The sequence below is a fragment of the Schistocerca serialis genome, chromosome 9, assembly GCF_023864345.2.
Source record: "Schistocerca serialis cubense isolate TAMUIC-IGC-003099 chromosome 9, iqSchSeri2.2, whole genome shotgun sequence".
Classification (NCBI taxonomy): domain Eukaryota; kingdom Metazoa; phylum Arthropoda; class Insecta; order Orthoptera; family Acrididae; genus Schistocerca; species Schistocerca serialis.
The window spans coordinates 421,909,315-421,936,491 of NC_064646.1; the positions used below are offsets into that span (position 1 = coordinate 421,909,315).

The 27,177-nt window shown below is 42.6% G+C and overlaps 1 protein-coding gene and 1 pseudogene across 1 annotated transcript in view; one reads left to right on the forward strand and one right to left on the reverse strand.

The window, feature by feature from the left end:
- LOC126418864 (scavenger receptor class B member 1-like) overlaps positions 1–27,177 on the forward strand; it is a 339,487-nt gene that overhangs the window by 268,351 nt on the left and 43,959 nt on the right. Inside the window, exon 3 of the mRNA XM_050085862.1 lies at positions 10,939–11,102. Within this exon, the coding sequence (XP_049941819.1) occupies positions 10,939–11,102 (164 nt within the window). The remainder of the gene's footprint in view (positions 1–10,938; positions 11,103–27,177) is intronic.
- LOC126420063 (5S ribosomal RNA) lies at positions 1,779–1,896 on the reverse strand (annotated as a pseudogene).

The window sequence follows — 27,177 nt, forward strand, 5'->3', positions numbered from 1 at the left end:
TGGGAAGTCTCAGAGGCATTTCTCGATGTTTCAGCAATATGACCCATCCGTCTCTTGGGACTTAAACAGGCTCTGGCCACTAGGAAAAATTGGTCGAGACAATACTCATCTGCTGCTGTCCTACCTCCTACCAAGGCCAGACTTGAAGTGCTTCTTTCTCAATTATTTCATGATGAATAAAAAAGCTGAGATATATTTGCCAACCACTGAATTTAATGTAATTCCGCGCCAAAAGAGAAAAACCGCCGATGACGATTAGGCTGATTCTAGAGAAAATAATAATTACTGATGCTATCTGGCAACTACGCATTATCGAAATACATCAGGACACTGTCCATTCGTACATGAGACTAGTGAAGAGATTTCCGACGTCATTGTTCGAAGGTAAGTGACCCATCAGCCCAACATAAATTATTATGTAACAATGTACGCAAAGAACTGAAAGAAATGATTGGAAAGTCGATTTCAGACATGTCCTACTTAGCAAAATGAATAACAAAAGGACACATAATGTGTTCGGTCATTATATACTCAAACAATTCGCCACCAGCATTTTTCTTATGGCCTCTGAAAAAATAAAAATTCCTTACAAAATTGTTGTTTCTAACATGGTACTCTGTTAGGTGTAATATTACCCCTAAAGAAATTCCACATAAATAAGTACAACAACACGCTCTATCTAAGTCAGAATTACGGTACATGCAAACATGTATCCTTATGGTACAACAGCGAGACGATCAAAGTCACAGAGTTCCTCTCTGTCTGCCCTCTTTAGAAAAAGTAGTCTGGCCAAATATCATTACGTTGATTTCAGTTACATGTAGCATTTCACAAAGAAAAACAAAACATAAGTTTATATAGTATTACAGTAGTAAAAGGTTTTCATTGGTGTTTCTTCTGCTTGATACGTATACGTAGCTTCATGGGGCTACATGAATGTGACTCGTGGCAAACATGCACGAGGGGCGTTCAGTAAGTAATGCAACATATTTTTTTCTTTAAGCAGGTTAGTTTTATTCAGGGTTCCAATACACGAAAATATTCTTTAGTCTACAAAACCCTATTTTTCAACACACTCTCTGCCCAATGCAACAGCCTCACGCCACCTTACTGTATCCCCGCATTGTACCACTGTACCGGTCGATATCGGAGGCAACGTCTTGCTGCGTCATTAACGTCCTCATTATCCACGTACTGCTTCCTGCGGAGTGCATCGTTCATTGGGCCAAATAGGAGGAAGTCGGAAGGTCGAGGTCCCTGGTTGCACAGTCAATGAGGAAGAACAGTCCAATTAAGTGTTATGAGCTCTCCTTGGGTGTGCGGACTTGTGCGAGGTCTTGCGTTGCCATGGAAAGAAGAAGTTCGTTTGCATTTTCGTCGTGACGAAGACTGCAGAAGTCTGAGATGAATGTGGGTGGCCGGCGTGGAGTATCGGACAAGTTTGCGTGGCCTTGTGGCGATTATGACACACGCTTCGCACAACGACTCACCATTCTTTGGTTCACTAATAGCTCTCCGTAGACATTCCGCAGGTGCTTATGAATATTCGAAGTTCTGGTTTCCCGCTAAAGAAAAAGCACCCCGTCTTCAGTCCACGAGTGGCCTACCGGGGCCATCCGACCGCCGTGTCATTCTCAGAGGAGGATGCGGATAGGAGGGGCATGTGGTCAGCACACCGCTCTCCCGGTCGTTATGATGGTTCTCTTTGACTAGAGCCGCTACTATTCGGTCGAGTAGCTCCTCAATTGGCATCACGAGGCTGAGTGCACCCCGAAAAATGGCAACAGCTCATGGCGGCCTGGATGGTCACCCATCCAAGTGCCGGCCACGCCCGACAGCGCTTAACTTCGGTGATCTCACGGGAACCGGTGTAGCCACTGCGGCAAGGCCGTTGCCTCCCGCTAAAGAAACTAGATTATAATTCTCTGCTTGGAACATCATTACGGACGCACTTTTGTAGGACGAATATAGCGGTGCAACCTATCGGCACTTCATGAAACTCTAGGGGCTTAACCGATTTTCGCATCTTTTTCAATCGAAATTGGCCGACAAAAATTGTGTTGCATTACTTATAGAAGACTCCTCGTATGACGTTATAGTCTCCAGTCAGCTAGGTAGAGGTAATTTCGTTCATATGTGTTCGCCGTGCGAACCTTGTTTTCTGTGACTCAAATAGTGAACGAAGGAAACACAGTAATCAGTCCAGTCAAAACCCATAGACCCAAGATGTCTGCCTACCCGGATTGTCGTAAGTATGCTAATAAGTCTCTTAGCTACGTTTCGTGCTTAGCTCATGTTTCTGTGTTGTCCTGTCACTGTTTTCATTCATTTATCTGCACAGTGTATGCTTGATGAATGTTCTTTTAGTAGAGATCAAACGCTCCTCAATTGCGGACATGAGGGTAGAAACAGCATCATCTCAACTAAACAACATAGAAGCTGTTGTGTACACAGACAGTTGTTTCCGTCTGTAAAGGGTAGTTACGTCGATGAACGAATGGATACACAGTGTGAACCAGAAGCCCATCAAGAAAATTGTGGAGCATTTTAATGTACACTGAGATAACAATTGTCTTGGGATACCTTCTAATATCGTGTTGGACCTCCTTTTCACAGTGCAATTCAGCAATTCGACGATGCATGAACAAGTCGTTGGAAGTCCCCTGCAGAAACGAGGGTTGCTGTGTCCCTAGGTGTTGCCTGTGCAGAATACCGTGCACGAACTGACATGTCAGGCAAAGTGGGTGACCATATCATTCGCTCGAATTTTCCAGAAAGTTATTCGAAGCAATCGTGAACAGTTGTGCCATGGTGACTTGACATGGTTGTGCGGGAACATATAGGCCATGGATCTCTTCAAACGGATACAGGTAGCAGAACTTAAATCATGTCCAGTCAATGATCGTTTCAGTTGGACCAGAGGACCCAGTCCATTCCATGTAAACACAGTCCATACCATTAAGGAATCACCACCAGCATGCCAGTACCTTGTTGACAGCTTGGGTCCATGGATTCGTGTGGTCTGCGCCACACTGAAACCATGCAATCAGCTCTTACCAATTGAAATTGATACTAATCTGACCTGACCATGATTTTCCAGTTGTCTAGGGCCAAAGTGATATGGTCACGAGTCCAGGAGAGGCGTTGCAGGCGAAGTGGTACCGGTACAAAAGGCATTCGGGTCGATCGTCTGATGCCGTAGCCCATTAACACCAAATTTCGCCAAACTGTCCTAACGGATACGTTCGTCGTACGTTCCACACAGATTTCTGCGTTATTTCAAACAGTCTGACAACTGAAATAACATCACATGCCTTACAAGTTCATAAATATCATTCCATTTCCTTCTCCCAGTCTGGCTGCTTCACTATGTTGCTTAGATTAATGAATTTTAGGTTTTTATAATAGAATTTCTCATCAGCTGCCAGTAATATGTATTGCACGACCAGTTTCAACTTCTAAAGCTTCATCTTCAGCTGTACTCATTCTCGTGTCGTGCTGTTCAGGAGGGGGGGGGGGGGGGGGGAGTTCTGTTCCTACGCTCCCATGCGTTTATTTTGTCGAGGATGTGACCCCCTCCCCATCTGACTGGCCCAACAGCAACACGTTTACAGGTATGTTTCCATAATTACTTGATGACACCTGAGGATGAATTTTTAAGCTTCAAATTCGTTCGTGCTATAAATTAGAAATTACCGACAACTGAGGCGGATTTTTATTATATAAAGGTCGTGTGATCAAATATTTTGTAAATTACAGACAGTATAAATTTAACGAAAAACATTAAAATAAAACAAATTCTATTTCTTATGTTATGGCAGCAGCTGTACAGTACATTGATTTAGTACAATGTGTAATAAAGTAGAATGTATAATAATGTAGTCCTCATAAATTATTAATTTACTGATTAGGGACTATAACTGACAGTTCACAAACTATCTCTTTCTGGGAGTTATATTTTTATTATAATTTTGCTTTGTGTTTCTTTGCCTGAAGCTAAGGAAACTTACCAATTACGTTACTGATGTCAAATGTAGTAGCTGTGTCGTATTTGTCCTCGGCGTCTTTCGCGGGGACATGACTGGATAAAATCTTCACGGTATTCAAGCCGCGTCAATTCCAATTGGAATCGACGCGGCTTGAAAACCGAGAAGATTTTATCCAGCTGTGTCGTATTTTGTCGACAAGGTACTTGACCTTAAGTAGTTGTTTATATCATTTAATTTGCATAAGCTGAGTACAGAAGGTGAAGCAGTAGCTGGCGTTGTCATAAATATTCTCAACGCTGTTTTTAAGTTTGGATAAGCATCTTCTAAGCACTACTTAATTTTTAAACCCTTCCCTATAGTTGTTTTCTTTTTTGCTTGTTTTTTACTCTTATTTGAGTCTTTGGCGCTGGCCTACTTCGCTACTCTCTCGGTACCACACTGCTTAGAGGCCAGCTTGTCACTACAACATTCCTGCGGAATTCAAAATGAGACATTATTTTTGACTGTGGAAAAAGATCGTGTGAGTAAATTCTGCTTAGATTTGCTGAACATAATTTTCGTGCTAACGCTGCATCGGCGAACCCACAGTTTGTTCGTAACTGGCACACCTAACTCACTCTAGCGGCAAAAATCGGTACTATGACGCCAGCTTAAGAATATTGCCGCAAGGCGCCAGCTATGAAGTGCGCCAGCTTAGAAGTCCTCGGATACATCATATCATCCTCAACTTGGGATTTGTGGGTAAACATTTTATTTGCTGTATCACAGTAATTCTGCCGTCACCAATTGAATTTTATGATTTTCCGCTTTCTTTCTCTTACATGCAACAAGTTTATTAAATATTATCGTCCCTCATAAAGTATGTCATCCACTGGTTTCGGTTTTCTTGATGATGTCTGCAAAAACCACTTGTAAGAACGTTTCACTAACAGTCAGATACAGTTATGTGTAGTTAGACTGAAATTAGCTGGCATTTGACAGATAACGGGTTGGTATGTTACCGTCAACAATGAAATGGGATGTGTACTGGCTTGTCGGCTCTCTCTGTGTTGCTGCTTCGTTCCGCCAAGCGTTTGTCATGCAACTTCAAGAGCACAAAACGTCTAGGCGCAAATGATTTAGCTGATCAAAACTAAACGTAATTCTGGCCCCAAAATTAAAACTAGAAACGGATGCTTTGATATGCTTTGAGAGGATGTGGAGATCTATACCAAATGTGAACTTTAGAAACTTTACACGATTTTCGTAAGAAATAGAGATTTAACTACGTACTTAATTCGACTTATTCACAAAATTTGAAAACGACGCCATTTATAGACGTTTATACGTAACAAATGCAATGGTGTGAGCAGCTTCGGAAAGGTTTGTAGGCTACCGAGGTAATTAATTGATAATTAATAAAAAAAAGATTCCAGTGAATTCAGAAGTTTTCGAGATATGACGTGTTTCCTCGACGGTATAATTTCGCTACCTTTCAATAATAACAATAGAAACACATAGAAGAGGAAGGTGACACGAATTGGAAATGAAGGATTTCATTTTATAGCGACGTGGTGCGTGTGACCCCAGCGACGATACCTTAAAGGATTTTAAGCTGTTTTTAAGATAATAAAAGCAAAGTGACATGGTTCACAACAATCGAAAAGGTACTCCATATGTTGCCAAGGTAGTTTCGAGTACGCCGCAGGCTTTTCGCTGGGAAGCCCTTGCGCATTCTCCGTATTGTCTCGATCTCTCCCCATGTGACTTCCATATTTCTGGAGCCATGAAGAGAGACCGCCGATTGGCTTCGAACAAAGAGGTCCACGCCGCGGTACGCTCATGGTTCCGGAGGCAATCACAAACATTTTTCCGTGAAAGCAACAACCATCTTGCCTCATAGTGGGATAAATGTGTTAACAATGATGGCAATTACTCTTGAAATGATAATGAGTTTTTTGTCATTTTTCTTGTTATCATTTGACTACCGTTTACATTGGTATGAAGGTCGCGTGAACTTTGTAAGCCCACGTAGTATAGAGACGTTCGCCGGGATATCAGTTCACACGGCATGCTTTGAAGTAGTGCAGGATGCCTACCTCTGAGGCGACGACTTACTCACTTTCCGCTGAACCTGGTGATTGCTGCATTTACGGTGAAGATTAACCCTCGATATAAGGAAGAATAACATTGAGGCGTTGAGTTACGGTATTACAGATGGATTCCGAAGAATTAACGAGCTGATAATACGATAAACTTCTCCATGAATAGGGTAGGAAGGAAACATATTATGGTAAAGACTGATTAGAAGAAAGGAACGGAAGAATACTTTCGAGATATAAAGAGATTATTTCCGTGTTACAAGAGGGAGCCGTAGATGACTAAAGCTTTACGGGGACACAAAAATTAGAATATACCCTACAGATAATAAAGGGCGTTGGATGTATGCGCTGCTCTTACTATAGGACTTCGACACAGGCCAGTAAGTCATAGTGGACAGTATCACACCAGTCAGAAGAAAACGTATGGCACATTGATTAGATGGGCAGACACTTCGAGTGAGCCGTAACAAGTCTGAGCGATGAAGAATGTAGATGAACACCATCTCAGACCCAGGAAACGCAAGAGGATCCCCTGGGGCTTGAAGACTGGCGCATCACTACGGGAAATGTAAAAATTCAAATTCACTCACTGATAAGTTTTCAAAATATTCACGTCGTATTGAGCACGTCAGAGTCGTCAACCATTGGATCTAGATACCGATCAAACCCGTTCAAAAAACCAGCCGAATAGCGCTACCAAGGAAAATGTTGCTGCTGTGTCAAGTCGTTCCAGAAGGCTTGTTTAGCTGCCTGATCGACACGGACGAGTGTTTAGTGTGTCGCTAAGACATCGAGACTAGGGAGTAAAGCAGTCTGCGGAAAGATTGATTGCAGACAAAAAGAGGCGAAGACACCACCGTCGCCGGCTAAGTTTATGCTGTTTGTTGGGACTGTCATAGTACGGTGCAAACAGATTATGCTTGTACAAAGCAGACCGTTAGAGAATCATTCTATAGAAATTTCTTGAGGAGCTTATGGGACGCTTCCAAGATGAAAGGGCAGTGTATCAGCCTCCTTTCGAATAATATTTCTCCGGAAAATTTAAATTAAGTTCAGTTAATCTAGCAGACTGATCTGCTGGTGTTACTTTACGTTAAATGAGAGCTGGGAGAGCCGGCCTGTGTGGCCGAGCGTTTCTAGGCGCTTCAGTCTGGAACCACGCGACCGCAACGGTCGCAGGTTCGAATCTTGCCTCGGGCTTGGATGTGTGTGATGTCCTTACGCTAGTTAGGTTTAAGTAGTTCTAAGTTCTAGGGGACTAATGACCTCAGATGTTAAGTCCCATACTGCTCAGAGCCATTTGAACCATTTGAGAGCTAGAAGACAGATTGTCTACCGAACCATTGTACAGCATTTCAATACTTTTGGTATTAGCATCCTGCGCCTTTCTTTTACCATATTTCTCTTCGAGAATAACCTCATAACATGTGGATGAATAAGTAAGTGTGCATTTATTTGTAGGTAGAGAGACAGGGTAGCTCGTCTTTGGTTCGTATTTGTAGAGGCTCTGTTATTTTCACCTGAATCTTATTTTTCAGATCTGGCTTGTAACCTGGGATAGTCGTAGGCAACGACCTTCAGGCTCTTTTTAAATAGGTATCCCCCCTTAAAATGCCAGTTTAGAGCATACGCTGAAAGCTGTAGAAAGTTCCACTGAGTTTCCTGTTCGAATTTTCTCGGTACATTTCCGTTGGAGCATAGCGCAAGGTTTTTGGCGGTTTTCTGGCGTCCCGCAGATTCGGTGAGTTTCTGGAGCTGCCAGGGCTTTTTTTGTGATTGGCCGACTACCACCCTAATCCTGAAAAAGACGCCTCTTAAGTTGTTTTCTAAGACATTATCTTATGAGCGCTCCTAGTTAAGTCGGACCTTTGCAGTATCGGTTCAGTTATTCATTAACCTGATGTAGGTGGTATTCATGCAGTTTCGTTAGTTAAATCCCTTTGTAGCTTATGGAGTATAAAATTTTAATATGATCTGCTGCCTTTCCACTTCCCATGGATCAAATTATTACTCTAACGGTTTGTCACGTCTTCCGTAGCAATATGTGTACTACAATCGATATGTAGTCTGCGTGTGGCGACATATATGCATTTCTGATGTTGCAGTACCTGTGTTATTCAGATTTACGATGAAATGTTCCGTTGGAGATCCATGCATTTCCACAGGAACAGACACTGCGGCGACTAGAGCAGTCATGAAATGCATGAAACGTATTCGAAGTTGCGAATAGGACAACCATCAATTGTGTAATTGAATGACGACAATGAAAAGTTGCGCCTTACACTTGAGTTATCCGAGCACGATTCACGACCAGTCCCAAACTTTCTTATGCCGGAAACTATGTGATTATAACCTGTACTCTTACATCCATTATGTAAAACCGCGTACAGACATTTCACTTGAAAGTCGCTTGCGCTTGACTGTTGTCAGCGGATAAATACGATATTGTAGCGCCTATGTTGTTCTGAGTTACGATGCAAATTTCCCTCGGACATGCAACGCAATTCGGAGTAACACAGACACTGTAACTTCGTATTTAGCATGCATGTCCGACGAAACATTGCATCGTAATTTGGAATAACATTAACATTGAAATATCGTGTTTATCCTCAGACACCAGGCTAGCGGCTTTCAAGTAAAATGTTCCTCAGCACGGGAGAACATACATAACGGATATACGAGTACGGTTTGTAGATATATATGGAAGGTTGGATTTGGTCGTCAGCACGCTCGGATAGCCAAATTGTAAGGCGACCCCTCACGAGAAGCGGGAAATCAGGGTTCGACTCCCGACCCAGCACAAATTTTCGTTGTCGTCATTCCATTATACAGCTGATGAGTGTCCAATTCGCAATTGCGAATATATTTAATATATTTATGAATTTCTGTTTTTTCGCAGAATAACTTAGAGTGTCGGCTTGCTAATAATGTCGCCATGCCGGAGTTCACTACACCAGCACTATGCAGCCAAGCAAGGGGAGACTCAGTGGCGAACACTAGAATCTCCCCCACTACGTGGAATTTAGTTTCAGGCCTTATTTCCTTCATCTGTAGTGGTATCATCCACTAGTTGTGCTCTCTCCTGTCGTAGTTTTGTTGAAGTAAAAAAGTGGTTCAAATGGCTCTAAGCACTATGGGACTTAACATCTGAGGTCATCAGTCCTCTAGACTTAGAACTACTTAAACCTTACTAACCTAAGGACATCACACACTTTCATGCCCGAGGCAGGATTCGAACCTGCGACCATAGCAGCTGCGTGGTTCCGGACTGAATCACCTAGAACTGCTCGGCCACAGTGGCCGGCCATTTGAAGTAAATGCGAGGATATTTCAAACATTTTCAGCTTATTACTTTCGCAGGTGCATCCAAGTTTCCATCCTTTGCTTTATTTGAAAGTTCATCCCTCACCTCTTAAGGAACGATGATAAGGCTTTTTACGAGAGCTATTTGAAAAGTGAGGTCGGATCGGGGACGAAATGGAAACCACGGTGAAAATCCGATGAAGCTTTGCAGAGATCTGTTGAGCAATGTCTTTAGCGTACTCGTCGATGGCGTCATGTCGATCTTTTCAGTTCTGAGTGCACAGTGAGCACATAAAGATTCCTAGAAAATAGTGTCTCCCACCAAGTATGAGAGCCTGGGGCAATATTTCGCCTGATGTCATACACCCCACATAACATAACTGTGTTGTGTTTCCTGCATTATGACAAATCTCGGCCTCACTTTGCAGCGGCAATTAAGCACCCTTGCAGCCTTTTCGATGGGAAGTGTTTGAGCACACACCATACAGCCCGAACTTGTCTCCCTTGTTTCATCTCTGCTCACAGGAACCGTTGACTATGAAGACAGCATTCTGGCACAGACGAGGAGCTGCTGACCAGCATAGAGAATTGGTGGAAAATACAGGCGGCTGCCTTCTGTGACGAGGATGTTGGAAAGTTGGTACAACGCTACGACAATTTCCAAAGTTGGAGCGTCGACTATGTAAGGAAGTAGCTATAAGCTGTAGCTAACTGTTACAAATGAAACATATTTGATTTTCACAGTGGTTTCCTTTTTGTGATCGATCGGACCTTACTTTCCGAAAAGTGATATTGAACAATAATAAATATTAAATCTCAAGGAAGGAAATTCAATGTTCATTCGTCCCCCCACGTGCCTGTTGGGATCTTCGGACTGCTAATGTAATATCACTCGAAACAACGCCGCTGTCTTGAATAGAGAATTTTGATGCAACCCATTCCCTGAATGTCATGTGTAATTATCATTTCCAAATTCCTTTGCGCCTTACATTTAATAAGTTATATCCAATTTACGAGCCCAAGTGACATTGTACGGCAGTGGAAATCTATTAAAAAGGGAGAGAGATCCTAAACCCTAGCGAAGTGGAAAGCTTTCATACTGCACCTCCCGCCCACGTCGGGCGACGGAAATGAAATGATCCAAAATAAATAAATAAATAAATAAACTAGCCTAGTGCGTGTTTTTGCTGCATGACAGAGCACCGGCTCATTATGTACTGGAGACATAGTCACAAATACAGCCTCTTCGGGCTATCACAATTTTGCCCTTCCCCTCCCCATAATCTTGATTCGAGTGAAGAAGCCATAGCGAACCAGGCATTTCCAGAATGATGAAGACGTGATCTGGAACGTGGAATTTTGCCTGAACATTAAAAATACATTTCTCATTGGGAATGACGTGTCGCATTGAACGGTGAATGTATTCAGAAAGAGTAACACCAGGTTTCACAGTACAACTTTGCTTTCTCGAAGTGATAACCGAAATATTATTCCAAGCCCTCGTAGAGTTTCGTCCAGCAGATGAGTTCGTCTAGCTGTACTCATTTGCAACTCGTGTCTTTCAGAGGCTGAAGATGATGCCTGGTCTGCCGCCGTTCGAGTGGTGGAAGACGCCGCCAGATGAGGTTCTCTTGAGGGTGCGCGTCTTCAATATCACCAACAGCGAGGAGTTCATGGCCGGTGACGACGACAAGCTCAAGGTGGACGAAATTGGGCCTTATGTATACCTGTAAGTTGCTTACTCATACATAAACCCTAAATCTTCCTTTCTTGTAAGCAGCACGGCTGGAAGAATATGCAGTAACTGGGGTGTCAGAAGTCATGGGGTAGCGATATTCACATACACGAATGGCTGTAGTATCGCGTACACAAGGTATAAAAGGGTAATCCATTGCCGGGGCTTTTGTACTCAGATGATACATGTGAAAAGGCTTCTCGACGGCAGACGAGGGGAATTAGACTTTGAACGCAGAATGGAGATAAACGCATGGGACATTCTATTTCGGAAATCGTTAGGGAAGCACAGCGTCAAGATTCTGCCCAGAATACCAAATTCCAGGCATTATCTCTCAGCACGGACTATGCATACGACTAACGCATCCGTTTAGACAGTAAGGCTAAATTTGGGCTATGAAGCAGACGACCGACTCGAGTTCTTTTGCTAACAGCACAACTTCGACTGCAGCGCCTTTCCTGGGCTCGTGACCATATCGAATGGACTTCAGATGACTGGAGAACCGTTTCCAGGTCATGCGTCCCGATTTCAGCTGGTAAGGACTGATGGTAGCGTTCGAAATTGGCCCAGACCACACGAAGTTACCAACAGCGCAGTGTGACAACTGGTGGTGGCTTCACTATGGTGTTGGCTATGTGAACATGGAATGTACTGGGTCCCCTGGTCGCAATGAAGCGATTAGTGACTGGAACTGGTTACGTTCGGCTAGTTGGAGATTATCATGTTCCGAAATAATGAAGGAATTTTTGTGGATGATAATACGCCATGTCACCGGGTCACAATTGTTTACAAGTGGTTTGAAAGATATTCTCGATAATTCGAGCGAATGACTTGACCAGCAAATTGCCAAACATGAATCACATCAAACATTTATGGGACATAATCGAGAGTTCAGTTCGTGCACAAAATCCTGCACCGGCAAAACATCTGCTATAGAGGCAGCATGGTTCAATATTTCTGCAGGGGACTTCGAATGATTTGTTGAGCCCATGCCATATCGAGTTGCTGTACTACTCCCGACAAAAGGAAATCCGACACGATATTTTGAGGTATTCCATGACTTTTGTCACTCCAGTACATGGTAGGTCATACGCAACTTCGTTGCCTACGTTGCACTTCAACATATGTCGCTCCTTTTTCCGTGGCACTGTTACTCGTAGCAGTTCTGAAATGTTACAATACAATACAAAAGTTTAAACTCAGAGGAAGTGGGGCACTACTATACGGATTAAAGCAATACAGATCTTGTAATATGAACTCAGTTCCGAAAATTGTTCTTTCATAGGGCTGTGCTGCTCAGGCGCTGTTCTCGTACGTAAAACGGAGTAATTTTCGCGAGCTACACAAATCTCTCGATTGCTTTTTCGTGAGTATTATCGAGTTCTTCCTACTGCGGCATTCACTTAATTCGTTTCTTAACATGGTAATGATACTTGCACTGTTACAGTATAATAAACGGCGCGCTATTTCCACAGCTAATTCTTATGGTACCAATCAATGTCCAATCACTGCGTGCGGGATGTGTATGGGAAAGCTGGATATATTGGGCACCCTAAGGAAAATGTTGTTCTTTTCTGACATAGATAGCACATGAAGTACATTTGTGTAAACTATATACATTCTGAAACACAACTATATTATTTTTAGAAACTTCTTTTTGAAGTAGAAAAGTGCGTGTAAGTGAAAGCCTTCAATACGGCCAGTCTGCTCGGTAGGTAGGAAAATGTGGCCAGAGAGATAAAATGAAAAATAAGAGAAGTGGAATCTGGTTTTCCAAGACTTATATTTGGATGTCTCTTCCCAGACTGCGTCACCCTATCAATGCCTGCAATCTTTCCGTCTTTGTTGAATGGATGTTGTAGATTATTCCGTTCAGCAGGCTCAAATGCCTTAATATCTTCATGCCATACCAGAAATGTTGTTAAGGAGCTCTTACTCATGCTCTTTGTTGAATACACGTCTGAAGTTCCAGCGCGTTTTACGCTTTAAATTCTTTACGTGTGTTTCGTGAGACAGTGAATACTCTGGCTACTGTAGCAAACGACATCTCTTCTTTTCTTGCAGCACACAATGCCTGTTGTTAGCCTTACGTAATTTGACGCCATCTTAACAGGCACCTGTTATAAGGAAACGTAGCTTTTCAACAAGCTGTTGATTCACTTATTATTTATTTAGCGTAAGGATAGAGATACAACACCTGTCATGACTGAAATTTACACTTGTATGTCTAGATTACGAATGTAGTCTATAGTCTGTGGAGTCGCGTGAGCAAAGTCACTAGCACTGCCACTATACTTTCTTGTCCTACATTCGGTGATGTGTTGGAACGTCTGTTGTGTAGCACCACAGCCACACTCAGGCGTTGAAGTTATGTTCCACTTGAAGTGGGGGGCTGCAAAATTCCCATGGTTGGTTGGGATTCTGTTCAGTGTGGACCATTGTCTGCGAGGGAGGTTGAAACCAGGTGGCTGCGTTTTCTTCACAGGATGCATTGTTGGGCAGCATTTAACGTTAAGTCTCTTCTCCCATTCAATGGTAATTTGGTAGTTGCTTATAATCTCATCTACAGCTGTGACTACTCTGCAGTTCACACTCAACTGCCTAGCAGAGTTCTTCGAACCACCTCCAGAACATGTCCCTGTGTACCACTCTCTAACAGCAACAGCAAGTGATAAAAATGAAGTCTTAAATCTTATTTTATTATGATGATCATCTTATCCCTTTGTAATTTGCCGACAGTAAAATATTTTTGCATTCAGAGGAAAAAGTTGGTGACTGAAATTTCTTGACAAGATTTCACTGCCGCAGAAAACGCCTTTGTAAAAATGATTGCCATCGCCATTTGCTTATCGTATCCATGATACTCTCTCCCTTATGAAGATTTAATACAAACGAGATGACCTTCTCTGGACTTTTTCGACGTCCTCCGTCAATCCCGTCTAGTAAGGCTCCCATACAGCAAAGTATTGCTCTAGCAGAGGACGAACAAGCGTAGTGCAGGCACTCTCTGTAATAGACCTGTTGCATTTATTAAATGTTCTGCCAATAAAACGTAGTCTTTGGTTTTCTTTCCACGCAACATTACCTATGTAGCTTGTTCCAACTTTCGTTGCTCGTAATTGTAATTCCTAAGTATTTAGCCGAATTGACAGGCTTTAAATTGTGTGATTTCTTGTGTAATCGAAATTTAACGGACACCTATTTGTATTTATGTGGACGATCCAGCACTTTTCGTTACTGAGACAGAACGGTGACTTTTTTCTCCATTCAGACATGGTGTCTAAGTCATTTTACAATTGGTTTTGGTCTTTTGACGACTTTACAAGACGGGAAATGCCATCTGCGAGCCATCTACAAGGGCTGCTCGGATTGTCTTCTCAATAGTGTGTGTTGATTAGAACAATAGGTGTCCTATATCGCTTCATTGGGGAATGCCAAATATTACCTCTGTTTTACTCGATGACCTTCTGTCAGTTACTACGAAATGTGCTTACTACTAACTGTTATCTTTCTGAGAGTAAATCAGCAATCTAGTCGCACAGCTGAAGCCATACTCTATAAGCACGCAATTTGATTAGAAGTTGATTGTGAACAACGGTATCAACATCGTTCTGGAAATCTAAAACTGTGGAAAATATTTGACATCCGCTCTTTATAGCATTCATTATTTCGTGGGAATAAAGTGCTAGTTGTGTTTCACCAGAACGATTCCCTAAATTCGCGCTGACTTTGTTTCAATACACCGTTATCTTCGAGTAATTCTTAATGTTCGGGCACAGCATGTGTTCCAAAATCCTACTGACAATCGACGTTGGTGATATGTGTTTGTAATTCAGTGGATTATTCCTATTTTCTTTTTTGAGTACTGGTGTGACCTGTGTAACTTTCCAGTCTTTTCTCGAGAGAGAGGTTGTGTATGTGCTGAATATGGAACGACTATATCACATACTCTGAAAGGGACCTTACTGGTACGCAATCTGCTCCGGAAAACTTACTTTTAATAAGCACATTGAGCTGCTTCGCTACGTTAAGGATATCAATTCCTAATTTGCCACTGTTGGCAATTGTTCTCGATTCGAATTATAAAATATTTACCTCGTTTTCTTTCGGAAATTTGTGCGTAGTAACTCTGCTTCAGTGGCACTGTCAACAGTAATATTACCATTGGTATCGCGCATTGGAGGTACTGATTGTGTTTCCCACTGATGTACCAATAAGTAATCGTGTTGTTTTGAAATATGATAAATGCATTCAAATACATAGCGTTTGCTAACGCTATAGCAATTAATCGTCACTATATATATTTTTTTGATAGATGCCAACGAATTCGATACATGCCTTACATCTGACGTAGAGAAAACACGAAATATTTGTTTCAGAGAATCGCTCAGAACTATCGCCACAAAGCTGCAGCCATTTCCAAGAGAATGAAGTGGACACTTTACCCTCCTTAGAACCTATACGTGTCCTTTCCGGACGATTAACGCACGCCCGAATTGTGTTGTACTGTACACTGAAATTTGTCATTTGCAGTATTGTACGGCACATACACACACGAAACACAAAATAATTGGTGTCTTTACCGGTTAAATAAACACTTTAACGTCATTTTACACCCGTGTCCGACAAGCGACCCAAACTGCAACCGAGACAAACGCGACGCTACCGGCAGACCATCGATAGTTTCATGCAGAGATACGCAGCTTACACACTGCGTAGCTAATTTTGGAAAAAGGAGCACTACCCTAATGTCTTCGTAGCTTAGAATATATTACATGACTATAAAATAATTATTTCGCATTCGCTTCCAAATTGCAGATTGTTACAATACGAATAAGAATAGTAAGATTAATCAAATAAGTACTCAACACAGAGAATTAAGATTTAAGAAGAACAATTTTTACCTATCGCTGAGTAACACAGTAGAATAAATGGAAACCATGATACCTTTTTCGAATACACAGACTTGGAGAGAGTCTTAGTCAATACAAAATGTTTTATTTAGATATATTTCGTTTTTAGTTCTGTAGTTTGCCTTCTAAGAAGGTCTGTTACACTAAACGCTGTTGTAAGGGCAAATTTTTTCAGTCTCTGATCGGTCACGAAATGAAAACTACAGAGAACATCCGTTGAAGCTTCGCAAAGATGTATTGTACAGTGTCTCCAGTATGCCCGTCGAGCGTGTCACGTCATACTCTTTAGTTCTGCACAGAGAGCATGTAAGAATGCTTAGAACAACAAATTTCCCCGAAGAATGTGAAGTGCCTGCTGAGGGGTTCCGCACGAATTTATGCAGCCCACATAACGTAACGGTCATGCGTTTCGTTCTTCGTGCCAATGCTCGGCGGCACACTGCAAGTGGACTTAGGACGACCACACAGCCCGGACCTGGCTCCCTGTGATTTTCATGTCTTTGCTCAAATGAACAGCTGGCTATGAGGACATGATTTTGACAAAGACAACGAACTGCAGACTGATGTAGGGAACTGGCGGAAAGCATACGTGGTTACCTTCTGTGGTAAGGCTACTGGAAAGTTGGCACAACGCATCGACAAATGACTAAGTCAGAGCGACGACTACGTCGTAAAATAGTTGGAAGGTGTAGGTAATTTTGCAGATAAACGTTTTCGATTTTCACTGTGGTTTGCTTTTCGTAGCTAATCGGGTGTTACAAAATAGGAGTCGTGTATTGATAATTAATAACATAAAAAATAATCGGTATAAACTGTCACCAGTTTTACAGCTTTCACTAATATAGGCAGATGGCCCAGTTGACTAAAGCAATGTATGCAACTGGATATTAAAATTACAATAGCATCAAGAAAGCACACGACAAACCTCAAACTGTCATGAAGTATAGTGTTGTTATGGAGGTCTTCAGTCCGGGGAGGCGGCTACACGGGTAGAGGGGGCTTTGTGGGAGGGACTGGGCGGCTTTTTAGGTTAGAGGGTCTGAGGGAACCACAGAAAGGGAGTCCGTCTAAAAGTGGGCAGGTAAAACACAGTAACGTACTTGTAGAAACGTTTGGTATTGTAGTTGTAAATTGTCGTAGCTGTGTTGGGAAAGAACCAGAGCACCAAGCCCTAATAGGAAGCACTGAAGCTCAAATAGTTATAGGTACAGAGAGCCGGCTAAAGCCGGAAATAAGTTCAGCCGAAATTTTTTGAAACGATCTAATAGTGTTTAGAAAGGATAGTTGGTGGTGAAGTATTTATTGCTGTCAGAGGTAGTTTGCCTTGTAGCGAAATTGAAGTAGATAGTTTGTGTGAAATAGATGGGTAGAGGTTATACCTGACAATTGGACTAAAGTATTAAATGGGTCGTTTTACCGAGCCCCGCGACTCAGAAGATTTAGTTACTGAACAGTTCAAACAAAACTTGAGTCTCATTTCAAATAAGTACCCAGAACATACAATTATAGTCGGTGGTGACTTTAGTCTACCCTCGACATGCTGGAAAAATTATGTTTAAACCCGGCGGCAGGCAGAAAACGTCATCCGAAATTGTACTGAATGCTTTCTCAGAAAATTGTTTTGAACAATCAGTTCACTATCACATTCGAAGCGTAAATGGTTGCGAAAGCATACTTGACCTTTTAGCAACAAACAATCCTGTACAAACACTGAGTGTTGTGACGAATACAGGGATTAGCGACCACAAGGCAGTTGCTGCTAGGCTGAATACCGTAACACCTACAACCATCAAAAAGAAACACAAAGTGTATGTATTTAAAAATGCTGATAAAATGCTCTTAACGCCTTTTTAAGAGACACTCTTCACCCCTTCCGTTCTGATCATATAAGTGTGGAAAAATTGTGGAATGTTTTCAAAGAGATAGTATCGACAGCAATTGAGAGATATGTACCACATAAATTAATAAGTGATGGTACTGGTCCCCCATGGTACACAAAACGGGTCAGATCATTGTTGCAGAAGCAACGAAAAAAGCATGCCAAATTGAAAAGAACGCAAAATCCTCACGATTGTGAAAGTTTTACAGAAGTTCGAAATATGGCGCGTACTTCAATGCGAGATTCTTTTAATAATTTCCACAACGAAAGTGGCAAGACGCAATCAATACTTCACTGCGTGATAACAACGGTGAAGTCACTGATGACTGTGCCACTAACGCAGAGATATTAAACACGGTTTTCCAAAACCCCTTCAGCAAAGAAGACGAAGTAAATATTCCTGAATTTCAATCAAGAACAACTGCCAAGATGAGAAAAATAGAAGTAGATATCCTCGGAGTAACGAAGCAGCTTAAATCACTTAATAAAGGCAAGGCCCCAGGTTCAGATTGTATATCAGTCAGGTTCCTCTCAGAGTACGCTGATAAAATAGCTCCATATTTAGCAATTATATACAACCACTCGCTCACAGAAAGATCCGTACCTAAAGACTGGAAAATTGCTCAAGTCACACCAATACCCTAAAATTGGAAGTAGGAGTAATCCGCTGAATTACAGGCCTATATCACTAACGTCGATTTGCAGTAGGGTTTTGGAACATATACTGTATTCGAACATTATAAAGTACCTCGAAGAAAAAGATTAATTGACACAGTCAGCATGCTTTCAGAAAATATCGTTTTTGTGAAACACAACTAGCTCTATATACTCATGAAGTAATAAATGCTATCGACAGGGGATGTCAAATTGATTCCATATTTTTATATTTCCAGAAGGCTTTCAACACCGTTCCTCACAAGCGTCTTCTAACCAAACTGCGTGCCTACGGAGTATCTCTTCAGTTGTGCGACTGGATTCGTAATTTCCTTTCAGGAAGGTCACATTTCGTAATAACAGACGGAAAGTCATCGAGTAAAACAGAAGTAATATCCGGCGTTAGAGAGACATCTTGAAGGTGGTTCAATGAACCCTCTGCCAGGCACTTTATTTTGAGAAGCAGACGAATCACGTAGATGGAGATGTTATGAAGTTTTCCAAACCTGGATAGGCAAGCGTGGACACCCTTTACAGTGTTTGCACTCCGTACTACTCTCCATTACCAAACTGTCGAATCGTTGATGCCTCAGGTCTTGTCCTATCACCGAACCCCTTCTTTTGGTCGAGATATGCCACACATTCCTTTTCTCTCCAGTTCCACTCACTACGTCCTCATCTGTTATTCGATCTACCTCACTAACCTTCTGAATCTTTCTGGAGCTCCACACATAATGGAAACTTTTAGTCTGTTCGAACTGTTAATCGTCCACGTTTCATATCCGTATAGGTCTACACCCGAGACAAATGCCTTCCGAATATACTACATGATATTGAAAAATATTAGTCCTTTCTCAAGTTTTCTCTTTTTCAGAAACGATTTCTTTCCTGTTATCAGTATGTGTTTTAAATTGTCTCTTCTCCGTCACCTTCAGTTATTTTTTTGCCCAAATAACAAATCTTATTTATTAATTTTAATGTTTTAGTTTCTCATCTAATTTCATCTAACCTTTCTTTAGATGTATTTTATCCTTTCTGGCATCATAATTTCAAAGAGCATATTTCAAGCAGTATTATCAAAAGCTTTCAGCAAACCAATAAATGCTAATAATATTGGTTTACCTGTTTTAAATCTCCCACGAAATGGGATTCTACCAGTATTTTCATTCTTCTACCAAAATCTCCCAATCCACCAAAATATCGTGTCGGTAATTTGCAACCAGGACTTATTAAACTGATGCTTCGATGATGTTGACATTGGTTACTTCCCTCGATTTCCGAATTGGAATAATTACATCCTTCTTAAAGACTGAGCGTACGTCACTTATCTCATACATCTTGCTTGCGAAGTGGAATAGTCTCCTCTTGGCAGCCTATATTCTCCCAAGGAGAAGATAATGTCATCCACTTCAGTCGTTTTTTCGACATAAGTTTCTCAGTGCTCTGTTAGATTCTTATTACACTATCATATCTTTCATTTTTATCCACTCCCATTCTCACTCACTTAATATTGTCTTTCCTTTGTACAGTCACTGTACATATTCCTTTCACTTTTCAGGCTTCCAATCCTAGGTTCTTGTTTGCCACTGCTCTTGACAGACACCTGCTCCTCTTTTCTCCATGGTTTCTATAATTCTCATATCATTCCATAGTCAGGCATGCGTCTACAGCTTTGCATCGTTACTCTAATCTTTTGTGCTTTGTCATTTTGTCCTTTAGTGCCCCAAACAGAAGTCCGGAGACAGCAATGGCTCTGAAAGGACGTCTCGAACCTGGTTGACCATGGAGCTCAGTTTGTACACAGCGGTATGGTGCAGGAGCATATGGCATGCGAAATTTTTGGCAGTATTTTTCATCTGAATAGGTATCCACGTCCGGAAACGTACCGTTTCCCTGCTATAGCCCTTTGCTAGGTGGGTATGCAACAGGATAGTCATGGTGGTGGTGGTGGTGGTGGTTGTGGTGGGCGGGGGGGGGGGGGGGTGGTAGTTACGTCGGATTGGCTGCTGTTAATCTGACGTATGTTCTACGTGTTTGGCCAAGTTAGAGCCTCATTCACGTGAATATTAGAGCAACATGGCTGAGTACACATTTGCAGAATACACCGAGTTGATCCTTCTGAATGGAGAAGCTCACGGTAATGGAAGAGCTGCTCGTCGCCTTTATCAAGATCGATCTTCACGAAGTCCGGCTCCATCGTATATCTTTTTCGCCACAATTATGCAACGACTTCTAGGAAAGGTACCTTCCCGACAGCAGGCGCGACTGTGGTGCCCCACCGAGACGGCGCACCCGAATTGGAAGAGGCCATACCGCATCGCCTTAAAGAGAACCTGTCAACGAGTACACGAGCAGTTTGGCTATTAATGACTGGAACTGTAAAAAAAGTGCTGTAATGATCCATGGCAAATAATTATTTGTAAAAGTGGTCGCGTTACCTACATATTTTCAAATGGTTGTAGCACGAGAACCGTACATTTTCGGACATGAGTTTCAATCCTATATATTATCTACTCACTCCTCTCTAGATCTAGAGGTTTGTGCAGGGAATTTCTGGACGCACACACACACACACACACACACACACACACACACACTGCCGAGCCAAAACATTATGACCACCTGCCAATAGCTTGTTGGGCCATCTTTGTAATACAATATATTACCAGTTTCTGCCTTTCGTCGATTCTACAGTTCGATGGTAGATTTATGGAGCTATATGCCATCAAGTGTCTACCCAGAAGTCATGTAATTCCCGTAAATAACTGGCCGCTGATTTGCATACGTGATGAAGGCGCTCGTTAGCTACCCAGATTGGAACCATCGGAACCATCGGATTTACATTAGGGGCGAATGTGGTGACCAAGACTCTCACGTGAGTTAAATATCATGCTGCTCGAACCACCGTAGCAGGACTCTGGCTTCGAGATATGGCAATTATACTGCTGAAAATGACATCTTCGTCGAGGAAGACATCAAGCGCGAAGGGCACAGGCGGTCCGCAGCTGACGTGGTATCTTCGACTATTACACAGGTCCCGTGCAGTTGCAGGAAAATGCCTGTTGTAGCAAAATATTGCTTCCACCAGTTTGGCTCGAGTCGCAGTGCACGTTTCAAGTAGCCGTTCGCCTTGATGACGGCCTTTCTGGAGACGACCATCAACCTGCTGTAGCAGGAACGTGATTCATTCGACAACATGTTTCCAGTGACACACAGTGCAATCTTGATAATCCTGAGCCCTTGACAATCGCAACTGAAGATGTCGTTGGGCCAACGTGTGGACATGCTGAGGTCGTCTGCGGCGTACACTGTGCTCTGAATGGTGTGTTCCGAAACACGTATGCGCCCACCGACATTGTGCTCTTTCGCCAGAGGTGCCACAGATCGTCATCTATTCTTCTTTACAGAGCGGACAAAACTCGAAACCCCACGTTCTGTGAAGAGTCGACGACATCCAACCACTTAGTTCCACTGCCCTTCTACAATTTTCCGTAGTTGCTTACGGCAGTAGAAAGTGGACATTCTACAAGCTTCGCCGTCTTCGAGATATTCGTTCACATGTTCTGCGTAATAATAATCTGCCCTTTGATAAATTAGCTTATCGCAGGGGATTTCTTCATTTGTATCGTATTCTTCGCTATGGTAATCCCCCTTTCCATTTCTTCTCGGCTTACATAATTTTCTTACAGCGTCACTTTCCCTCAACGCCACGAAGAGGCATGCAACGCTGCAGTGGGCAGTGGTCACAATGTTTGGTTGATATATATCTTCTTGTTGGGCCATACAATCTAAAATCAAGCTACTAAATCTCTTTCTTAACATGATATAATAAAACTGGAAACCTCCCGTGTCTTCTGGTCTATTCCAAGTATATATCCTTCTCTTCTGATTCTTGAACAGAGTGTTTGCTGTTAAAGTCTGAAATTTAATCCAGAGCTCAGTTTTCCTCTCTCATTCCTTCTGCTAAGCCCATATCTTCCCGGAATTTGCAATCTGTTTCTTCCCATGCTACCACACTCCAGTCCCCCATGATTATTAGATTTGTACCTCCCATTAAATACTTAATACAGTATGCTCATATACTTTCACCACCTCTTGGTTCTTTCCTTGTGACGTCGGCATATATGCTTTAACTGTTGTTATTGGCTTGGTCTGCTGTCGAGCCTGATGTCTATAATCGTATCACTGAACAGTTCACAGTGTCTCACTCTTTGTCCTGCTTTCCTGCTCATATATTACTGATAGTAACCTACATTCGTCGGATCAGAGACCCTTATCTTCTTTCCATTCCATTTCATTGACCGTAAAATTACATGTCTGTATTGAGCTTTGCGCTTCCCAGATTTTTCTAGCATCGCTACTACGCTAAGGCATCTGACATTCCGTGCCTTAACCCTTTATAATGTAACCCTTTCTTTCACGGTTACTCCTCCTTGGGAGTACTCTCACAGACATCTGAAAGGAAGATTATTCCACAATCTTTTACCAATGGAAAAATTATCATGAGTTTTCTCCAGTTACAGTAACCATAAAGCGAACGTTTCGTTGTCATTTTAGTCGTCCTCTTCACGGTCACTCAACTGCATTTTATGTGTTATGCTTTCTTCAGTGTATCAGACTGGTGCCGCATAACAAAAAATGGATTGTATTCAAATTGGCACTGTCCGTGGAAGTTTACCTCAAGATCAAAGGTGTATGATGTTTCTTTTCACCTTGCTTATGGAATTTTGACCCAGATCTTTATTACAGTTAGTAAACCGGTATGATGATGAGCATTTAATAACCGGGCCTAACCAAAAGAGTAAATAAATAAATAACGAAGTCAACTGAATCATTGGAACATTTACTTCAATAAGTACAGTCGTACTCATAAATTAAGGATAATTGCAGAATGTGGTGCCACACAACGTGGCACTACTCAAAACTGGCGCTAATAGCATAGGCACATAGGGAACACACACGACACAGATCTGTAACTCCACGGTATTGGTGATAAGTTGAGAAAACCGTACATGTGCGACAAAACGCCACTGCTTCCTGCGCATGTACCCCGACTTCAATATGGGATATGATCAGCATCCACACTTAAACCGACCGCACAACAAGTTGGCATACTCTGGATCAGGTGGTCAAGGAGCTGCTGGGTATGGCCTCCCATTCTTGCACCAGTGCCTGTCGGAGCTGATGAAGTGTCCTACGGGTTTGAAGACGTGCAGCGATACGTCGACCGAGAGCATCCTGTACGTGCTCGATGGGGTTTAGGTCTGGAAAACAGGCAGGCCACTCCATTCGCCTGATATCTTCTGTTTCAAGGTACTCCTCCACAACGGCAGCTCAGTGGGGCCGTGCGTTATCATCCATCAGGAGGAAGGTGGAACCGACTGCACCCCTGAAAAGGCGGACATGCTGGTGCAAAATGACGTCCCGATATACCTGACCTGTTACAGTTCCCCTGTCAAGGACACGCAAGGGTGTACGTGCATTTATCACAATTCCACCCCACACCATCAAACCACGACCTCCATACAGGTCCCTTTCAAGGACATTAAGGGGTTGGTATCTGGTTCATGCCAGATGAAAACCTGGCCAAAATCACTGTTCAGAGTATACCTGGATTCGTCCGTGAACATAACATGAGACCACTGTTCGGTTCCAATGAGCATGTACTGTGTTCTTGACACCAGCCTTTCCAGATTCTCCTGTGACCATGGGTCAGAGGAATCTATCTCTCTGGGCGAATAATCCATGTCTGTTCAGTCGTCTGTAGACTGTGTGCCTGGAGACAACTGTTGCAGTGGCTGCGGTAAGGTCCGGAGCAAGGCTACCTTCAGTACTTTGTGGCCGTCTGCGGGCACTGATGGTGTGGTATCGGTCTTCTTGTGGTGTTGTACACTGTGGACGTCCCGTACTGTAACGCTTGTACGCATTTACTGTCTGCTGGAATCGTTGCCATAATCGTGAGATCACACTTTGTGGCACACGGAGGGCCCGTGCTACGATCTGCTGTGTTTGACCAGCCTCCAGCCGCTCTAATATTCTACCCCTCATAACGTCATCAGTATGTGTTCTTTGAGTCATTTTCATCACACAGTCACCATTAGCACGTCTGAAAACGTCTGCACACTTACTCGCTGCTCCATACTCCGACATGCACCAACACACCTCTGCGGATGTGGACCACTGCCAGCGCCACCGTGCGACGGCCGCAGGTCAGATGCACCACATGGTCATACCCCGAGGTGATTTAAACCCGCAAACCGCCCACCAGACCATTGTTTCACCATGTATCAGCATGAATCTTAATTTATCAGCATGAGTGTTCAAAAATGTTCAAATGTGTGTGAAATCTTATGTGACTGAACTGCTAAGGTCATCAGTCCCTAAGCTTACACACTACTTATCCTAAATGATGCTAAGCACAAAAACACACACCCATGCCCGAGGGAGGACCCGGACCTCCGCCGGGACCAGCCGCACAGTCCATTACTGCAGCGCCCTAGACCGTTGCATGAGTGTACAACAGAGGTTTGGTAAATATTAAAATTTCGCTAGCGAGAAAATTCTGTATTCATCCTTTGGTCTCCCTCTGCAGTTTTTATCCCCCGCCTTTCCTTCCGGTACCAAACAGCCGATTCTTTGATGGCTCAATATGTGTCTTTCGTAGCGAGCCATTCATTTAGTCTAGTTCTGTCATAAATTAATTTTTTCGCATGTTATATTCAGTACCCCGCCATCAGTTACCCGATCTACCCACGCATATATAATAGCATTCTTCTGTAGGACCACATTTCAAAATAACTTCTAGTCTCTTCCTTACTTAGCCGACCAGGGTGGCCGAGCGGTTCTAGGCGCTACAGTCTGGAACCGCGCGACCGCTACGGTCGCAGGTTTGAATCCTGCCTCGTGCATGGATGTGTGTGATGTCCTTCGGTTAATTAGGTTTAAGTAGTTCTAAGTTCTAGGGGACTGATGCCCTCAGAAGTTAGGTCCCATAGTGCTCAGAGATATTTGAACCATTTTCTTCTTGACCCAATCGATTATCAACAGCATTTCGCTTCTGTACATCACTACACTGCTCATAAATATTTTCAGAAAGAAATTCTTGCTACTAATTTATACGTTCGATGTCAACAAATTTTCCTTTTTTCAGCAGAAACACTCCTCTAGCCATTCTCCCTCAAAATTCTATTCCTTCTCTATTTCAGTTCTCTCATCAAATTTCTCCTGTGTTTCCATTACTATTTATTCAATGAAAACTGAATAACATCAAGGATTGAGGCTAAAGCCTTGTCTCACTACTCAACTGCTTAACCTTCTTAGCCTCCCATCCTTATAATCGCAGTCTAGTTCTTGAGCAAGTTGTAAGTTTTCTTTTCCCTGCTACCTTCAGAATTTCAAAATAGACTGATGCTGTTAACTTAGGTCGGCCCTTCTTCGACGTCTGTTCTGACGTAATTCGTGGGCTGAAACGATCTTATACTCGCGGAAATGATCGATAGCTGGTAATATAGGTGAATAAGAGTGCATGTAATGAATACAGCTATTCACTGTAGATGATACACGATCGTTAAAAGTTTCAAACGCAGTCACTTACGAGGATGAATTGTGCACATCACGTTACTCGTAAAAATCTGAGTAGGTTCTCAGTATCAGTGTCTTGTGGATGTCCTACAGAGTTCAGAAGACTTTGGGATGTGATGAATGAAAAGTCTGATTACGCTGTCCACAGTCCATACGGCTGCTAAGATTTCTGAACTACAGGCGATCCCAGCGTTTTCTGAACTCTGCTCCGTAACCGCAACGCCGAATAAGACAATGCACATGCACGCACCATATATGGTTCTCCAGTAAACCCATCAAACTTCAATAAAATTTGGCTCGGAACGCCATCCGGTTTAAATGGCTCTAACAACTATTGGACTTAACATCTGAGGTCATCAGTCCCCTAGACTTAGAACTACTTAAACCAAACTAACCTAAGGACATACACACAGCTATGCCCGAGGCAGGATTCGAACATGGTACCGTAGCAACAGCGCAGCTCTGGACTGAAGCGCCTAGAATCGATCGACCACAGCGGCCGGTCGGCCTTCATGGTCTGTGAAGGAGAAGTTAGGTTTTGGAGTTTCATCGTCACTACCGGTTTCGCTGCATTAAAACAACATCCTCAGGTGAACTGCATAACAAGGTAAAGATCCCATGTAATCCATATGATCAAAATAAAATAAGGTTATTTTAGTTTCTTCTGAAAATTCTAAGAAATTTCTTAAATATTTTTATAGATCCTATGTGGCGTGTTTAAACTGACAGAAAACATCAAAATTACAAAATTTTACTGACAACAGTGGCACATTAGCACACCAAGAAGTCCAAAACTTTCGTGGTCAAAAATTAAACCTCTAAAGAGGGGAAGTTAACAACATAAATAAAACAGGACATTGGAGAGAATAGGGCGGTGGCGCACTACAAGAAGAAAAACATATATAAGTACAATGATTGAAAATGGAAGTCATTGGTAAGGAATGATCAGAACTGGGACCCCCACCCCCACTTCCACGACATCGCTCCTTTCTCACACCCTCCCCCCTTCACCAACCTTCGCACAATTATGAATAAATGTCAA